A 7,390-nucleotide genomic window follows, 5' to 3' on the forward strand; every position below is an offset into this window, starting at 1 on the left:
TGTTAGCGCGTCTTTAGCACGGATTGCAATTCTTATTGCAGCCTGCAGGGTTATGCGAGAAACATACGGAGGGACGCGGTCGTTGAGCTCCGCCGCCCCACATTGCATGACACTTTAAACTCAACTAGAATCGCCACCATCAATTTGATATCAACAGAACAAAAATAGTCGGAAAGCCTACAGAAACTATAGATAGTTAATGTGACAATCACATTATTAAAAATAAACTTGGAGCAATGATTTACTGAGGGACTATTTTTTTGGGAGAATGCTTTTGCAGGGAGTTCGCCGCCCCACCTGCCCATATGGCCGGCACGCGCCTGCTATGCAGCTATAAGGCATTCCAATCTTAACTTAAGTCTTTAACTATGATGTTTCTGTAATACACAGCCCTGCTCTTTTCTAATTATTATAATTTCTTCATAGATAGACGGTTGATCAGTATTACCTCAAGAATGTAGTCTCTCTGCCGCGCCGCTTGCTTCGTTCGTTTGGAGGACTCTCGCGCCTTCCTTGTAATCAAAATCAGTGCCGGCGGGAGTCTCAGGGAGGGGGGGGGGGGGGGGGGGGGGGGGGGGGGGGCAGGCGGAATGGGGCAATATTTCCTGGTTGCATTCACTTACAGTCGGACATTTGAAACTCGCTTTCGTAAATGACTTGTAAAAGCAAAAAAAAAAAAAAAAAAATGAATTTGGCACTGCCAACTGGGGTGGCAGCTGGGGTGGCAAGGCTTTTTTTAGGGTGGCAGTTGCCACCCTATGCCACCCCAGTAGATCCGCCCCTGTGCAGAACATAGATTTGGTTAATCAGACTATCCACAGTGTCCACAGAGTACAGTAAACAATATAGCAATATTTACCTTCATTCAATTACTTGGCGAAACAATCCTTTAGTCATCCAATAAAACATACTAATTACCGTTTGGTGATAGTTTGTCTAATAGTAACTGAGGCTGGCCTCTGAAGGATCAGTAGGTACAGTTAGGAATCAGGCTGTAGGTAGAGCGATGTTTATCAACTAAATAAAATGCTACGATAGAAAAGATGGTTAGGATTGTTGTTTTTAACCCAGGAAACTAAAGACATTCATTTTCCAAGACACAAAACTAAGTTACACACCTGCATGTCTTTCCGACAACACAATAGTTAATCAATAAGTTAATAGTATTCTGCCCCTGGTGTCGTGCAAGGTGATAACGCCTATATGAGGAACACTAAAACCCCTCCCGCAGCCTTTGCATCTCGTGTTAAATTTGCATTATTGGGCAAACCCACATAGAAGGCAAACGATACAATGCTTTTTAAACGTTCAACAAAAGGGAAAATTAAAATGCCGGCCGACAAAAGAGAAAGGCAAACAACATACCAGGGATGACCAAACAAGTGGAATATTATATAGAGCAAGGCCCATAAAAAATGAACCTATATCCCGGTATGCAAATTACGCCATGTATGTGTGTGTGTGTGTGTGTGTGTGTGTGTGTGTGTGTGTGTGTGTGTGTGTGTGTGTGTGTGTGTGTGTGCGCGCGCGCGTGCGTGTGTGTGTGTGCGTGCGTGTGCGTTTGTGGCTAAACGCGTACCTGTTGGCTCGACAACCTGAGGTCGGGAGGACTGGGAACTATTCTCCGTAATTATCGCGGATGGAGCATGGTGTGTTAGATATGAATAGATTTAATATTTTGATCGATTTTTGATTTACCTTTATAGATACCAGATCGATGATTGATCATATATAGGGAAGACGTGAGGAATATCGGAAAACATATAGGGAATACATGCTTTCACAATATAGGGTTAAAAGAAAGGAAGTGAGAAGGAATATAGCCCTGAAACGTGGGTGAGTTTTCCGATCTGTTTGATTAAAGATGTGCTCTGCTTTATTCTATTGTCCAGGCATGTCGTTTAAAGCGCATCGAAAGAGTGTTTCCAAAACTCTGCCTGTCAGATGTGCAACACCTTCCCATGACAACAATGTGTTGAATCAAGCTTGGCCACGACTGCTTCCTACTTTCGCTAAATAAATCTGTATGTAAAGAGTCGGTCAATAAATGCGAGTTTGCCAAATGTTTTTAATGCATCAATGTAAAGCCTACCACAGCATGTTCGAATAATCTTTATGATCCTGATTGTTCAATGAAGTTCCAAGGGTGTGTATCAAGGGTGTGTTCCAAGGGTGTGTATTCATGTTCGGGACCCCGCTACCTAAATATAAACACATCTAACATTAACTCAATCGATCTAACTATAAATCTAACTATATACCTTACTATAAATATAACTACCAGAGACATTGATAACTCAACATCAATGAGCTCACTGACCGCGGAGGAATTTGTAAATGTATACAGATTAAGTCGATTAAAAACACAAATGTAGTGAGACATAAACGTAATAATATCCTAATCCTTGTTGTTGACTGGTATAATTTGAATAAACCCTATTCAATGAAGCCTCAGTGTAATCTCCCGCCCTCTGAAAATGTGTTTTTATTTACACTTTTATTTACAGCTGATATAGCCTAGCCTACTGAAAACAATGTCTGGAAAGAGTCAAAAGAGCAATCTGCAAATTCTCTTTTAAGATAACCCATGGTTGGTTGAATTGGTCCACCTATGACTTCTATGAATTTATCCTGGATAGCCACTATCCTACAAATAATAAACCATTGCAGATGTATTCCAATGCAAATCTTATTAGGTGCTAAGCTCCCTAAAGGTTACCTCCTAGATCCACCCTTGACCACCCCATCGTACATTATTTCCCACCAACGGCAGACCTCGGTTTATATCTTTAACGTTTGTCTTGATGGTGCTTCAGACCCCTGATGTGTCTGTGGACCCAGGCATAACGAGTCCCGATGGACGTTACCAAGGAGACGAACACACAGCTCAGTGTCCTTACGAAACACACACCCAGCTACCTCACATAAACATGTCTTTATATATAGGAGATGTTAGCTCACAGTGTGACCATGACGTCTTCAAAGGACATGTTAGCTGACACCCTGACCATGCTGTCTTTATTTATAGGACATGTTAGCCAACCTGTGACACTGTCTTTATTATCTACCAGGGGCCGAAATATCAGGCATTTTTGCGAACAGTATTTTACGAAACAGTGGATGCTCTTATATATGTAATGTATCTAAAAGATTATATTGAGAAAGAAGTGTGTGTGTGTGTGTGTGTGTGTGTGTGTGTGTGTGTGTGTGTGTGTGTGTGTGTGTGTGTGTGTGTGTGTGTGTGTGTGTGTGTGTGTGTGTGTGTGTGTGTGTGTGCCAGGGTATGGCGCGCTGTCGCTGCAGGGGGAAGCTGCTGTGCATGTGTCTGCTGCCCTGCATGATGACTGGCCACCTCGTCATCTACATCCTGGTGTCCATCTTCGTAACCCTCTCCTACACCCCGCCAAAGATCCCCCAGCGCTACGTGGCCCCGGGGGCCTCAGACCCGGGCCCCTGGTCCCCCTTGCCCCTCCAGCCCTTCTGGAACCTGCAGCTGGAGCGTGCCCTGTGGAACCGGCTGCAGCACGCCTTGGACCGCCGGCACAACCCCATCCTGAACGCCAACGCCACGAGCTCGGACGCCAACGCCACCCAGCGGGACTGCCGGGCGGGCCTGCCCCCGGACGGCCCGGCGGACCTCCCGGAGCAGGTGCGGGCGTTCGTGGGGTCCATGCACCGGCGGCGCTACCCTCTCATCATCAACCAGCCCAACGTCTGCGGCCCCGACGGCGCCCTCACCCCCGGCTCCCCCGCCCTCCTCATCGCCGTCAAGTCCCAGGTGGGGAACTTTGAGAACCGCCAGGCCATCCGCGAGACCTGGGGCCGGCGGGGGCGGGTCACCGGCCCCATGGGTAGGGGGGTGTGGGAGGTGCGGACCGTCTTCCTGCTCGGCCGGCAGGACGCGGGCAACGGGCCACACCCGGACCTGGGCCGGCTGCTGGAGCTGGAGAACCGGCAGCACGCCGACATCCTGCAGTGGGACTTCAGGGACACCTTCTTCAACCTCACCCTGAAGGAGCTGCTGTTCTGGGGCTGGTTCGAGGAGCACTGCCCCACCGCCACCTTCGTGTTCAAGGGGGACGACGACGTGCTGGTGCGGACCAACCGGCTGCTGGAGTACCTGCAGCACCGGCTGGACGAACACCTGCTGTGGCGCGGCCTGCAGAACAACAGCGACGCCTCCTTCGACCTGTTCGTCGGGGAGGTCATCAACAACGCACGGCCCAACCGCGAGCCCAACACCAAGTACTACATCCCCGAGAGCTTCTACAGCGGCGTGTACCCGCCCTACGCCGGCGGCGGGGGCGTGGCTTACTCGGGCTCGCTGCTGATGCGTCTGAAGGAGGTGTCGGAGCTGGTGCAGATGTTCCCCATCGACGACGTGTACCTGGGCATGTGTCTGAACCGCCTGGGCGTGGCGCCCAGCCACCACCCCGGCTTCTTCACCTTCGACCTGCCACGCTACAAGAGGACTAAGCCGTGCTCCTACAGGTCGGTGCTTCTGGTGCACAAGCGGACGCCCAAGCAGATGCTGCTGCTGTGGCGGGCGCTGCTTGGACTTCCCGGGCGCTGCTGAGCTGGATTTGATATTCAAATGTGGGGCTGGTGCCCTGCGTCCTCTGAGGCACGAGAGATAGAGGCTGGAGGGTGTCGGGCTGCGTGTTCAGAGCAGCCAGACAGACGTCAGACATGCTGATTTGTTTGACTCAGGTTAAGACACCCCCCACCTCCTCCCGAGTTGGACCTATTCAGTTGAGCTGTGTCTGAATCAAGATCAACACGGCTCTCTGTCTGCCTGAGTGATTAAGGAATGCTTTTCTGAGATGCCTGGGCATTAAGGAAATGAAAAATGTGCACGTTTTAAGATCTCATGCTTAACTCTGCTTTTCTGAATGTTTATGATTTTTTTTTACCTTCTATGTACATACTCATGTTAATCCACATGAATATATACATAACATTCATACTCTTGTTTATGTATTTTGATAACATACATACTCATGTATATGTACATGTACACATATATACATAAAATACCTCTCATGCATATGTATATATATATATATACATAAAAAAGGCATGCTCATATATATGTACATATGTTTATGCACATCTATGCATAATACACATAGTTATATGTACATATACATAACAGAAATATACATATACAAAAACATAAACTGAACAGGATTACATCCAAACAACTGTTGGAGCAAAGTATACCATGAAAGCAGCCAGTGGACTCTCCCAGACTAGTGCTGCAAATCAACTCCTGAACGATCCATCCCATCCCTGCTACAGAGTCCCGTCCCTATGATCGTTTATCAGATACCAGATGCCATGTCAGGTGGTCTTTGAAAGGTTTTCTGTTTATATAATGAATGCAAATTGTGATGTGATTAGAAATAACCCCACTGAACTAGGATTTAAACCGTTTGCTTTATCAGTGGCACCCTTGTTAATTAATTAGAAGATGGAATAAAATGTTTTTCTTTACGACCGTTATCTGTAATCGTGTTTCTTTTTAAGAATGTACACGTTATAATGAGCGATGTTGTATGTGAGGTGCCACACACCGTGGTGTTATACTATACGGACGTGGACCTCAACATCAACTTTGGCAGTTTGGTACTTAAGGACGCAAGTTGTGTGTCCAGACAATGGTCCCGACTCAGCTGTGTTCATTCTTCCGGTCCATCACTGCGATACACACTTTGACCACAGGGTGAGGCCGTTCACTAAAAAGTTAGACAAGACGCCATGTAACGGACGGATCCCTTTCTTAAGTAAGGTATCGACACATTGATTAGCATTAGAGATGGTATTTATGGCTCTTCGAAGGGAGCCGGATCTTGAGGAGCCGTTCTTTGCAAAGAGCCGTTCAAAAGACTGGCTCATTAATTTATTTTTAAGAAGCTAGCCTAGTGGTAACCCTTTATCTGGGAAATAATCACTGGGAGGAATGATAGGGTAAGATTTGGATCTGAATTATTCAAACTTAGACGTCGGATATCTGAGTTTGATATATTTTAAATATTAATTATATGTTTGGACTAGATTTTAATGTCTGATCTGCATTCATTGTAAACATTCCACAAGGAGGTGCTATATCCCTCTCTTTGACTGAGATCACTATTTTGGATCTTTGGATACAATGCGTCGAAGTGTAAATAAAGCTCATTTCACTTGTTCATCATGTATCACCTTTTTAATTGTAGCACAATAAAAACTAAGCAGGCCATGAACAATGAACTTCCATAACAAAAAAAAATATTAAAATAGAACAACTTTTACAAAACAAGTTTCTCCAAGTATAACACTGCAGAGGACTCCTGAACTGTCCTTTGTAACATCAGTGCAAATCTTAGTATACAATATTCTTATAAAGAGGTTACTCCTGAGCTTCCTTTGCGAAAAGAAAGTAGATAGTGTTTGGTAGCTAGTATGCTAACACCCCAGCAAGCAAGCAAGCTAGAAACATACAGGCCTCACAACAAAACGATCGAGCAAACACATTTTTACAGAGACTATCAACATCAAGAAGCCACAATACAAAGAGAACAAAGTTCACCCTAACAATTTCAAGAGCAACACGGCCATATCAAGTCGGCATCCGATTTGCAGTCTTCTTTTTCTTTCAGTTCACGCTATTCCTGAGAAGCTCGACCAACGTTTACTCATGTCTGGCCTCTCTGTCGGTCAGTCTCCCTTTTCTCTCTCCGACATTGGGTTTCTCTTTCTCTTTTTAGTCGGCTGATCCATGATGGATGTAACAATCCCTTCGCTACTTGTGTTTATATCGAGCCGTTTCCGTGTTTGTGGGTCTGTAGTGCCGTAAAGCAATTCGGTGCTTCGCGATACCCGAGACTCCCACGAGAGTGGGCGGCGGGTCGCCGGCAGAAATGTATTCCCTTTTTCCGCCAAGATGCACTAGGGGGAGTCGAAACAGCGACCAATCCCATAAAGTGTTATAGAACCATCACCCCATCACCATCACAAATTAAGCCAAAAAAGTTGCGTAGTTCCCCTTTAAAAGAGAGTAACTTGTGAGAGACTTGAACAATGCGGTGGATTGAACAATGTCCCCATGATTTTCTCTTTGTATTACCTGATGCAGGGTAATCCCTTCCACATGTGACTGGGTTCAGAGCTGGAGTAGTTGGACCCCTTTGTCCCTGAAGCATTTCTTGATGGATTTCTGAAGTTCATATCTGGGTGCTATGTCGGTATCAGGGTCCCCAGAGTTGAAGGTGTTGGGCCTTTGAGTTTTGTATGAATCTTTGGGCTGATCATAGGTTTCTGGTTGGGGCAGGGGCAGACTGTGACTTATGAAACAAAAACGTTGATGCACTTACTTCTATAGCCTATGACATCATAGACTATATCAGTT

The 7,390-nt window shown here is 46.0% G+C and overlaps 1 protein-coding gene across 1 annotated transcript; it reads left to right on the forward strand.

The window, feature by feature from the left end:
• Positions 1-1,576: 1,576 nt before the first annotated feature.
• On the forward strand, positions 1,577-5,907 carry LOC115531874 (N-acetyllactosaminide beta-1,3-N-acetylglucosaminyltransferase 2). Its single transcript, XM_030341195.1, has 2 exons — positions 1,577-1,836; positions 3,281-5,907. The coding sequence occupies exon 2, from the start codon at positions 3,284-3,286 to the stop codon at positions 4,574-4,576; it is 1,293 nt and encodes a 430-aa protein (XP_030197055.1). The 5' UTR covers positions 1,577-1,836; positions 3,281-3,283; the 3' UTR covers positions 4,577-5,907.
• Positions 5,908-7,390: the final 1,483 nt, after the last annotated feature.

This window comes from Gadus morhua, chromosome 19 (genome assembly GCF_902167405.1).
Source record: "Gadus morhua chromosome 19, gadMor3.0, whole genome shotgun sequence".
Classification (NCBI taxonomy): domain Eukaryota; kingdom Metazoa; phylum Chordata; class Actinopteri; order Gadiformes; family Gadidae; genus Gadus; species Gadus morhua.

Excerpts from the sequence above, each read along its gene's own strand:
- LOC115531874 (XM_030341195.1), top strand. The coding sequence starts at position 3,284 with ATGGCGCGCTGTCGCTGCAGGGGGAAGCTGCTGTGCATGTGTCTGCTG.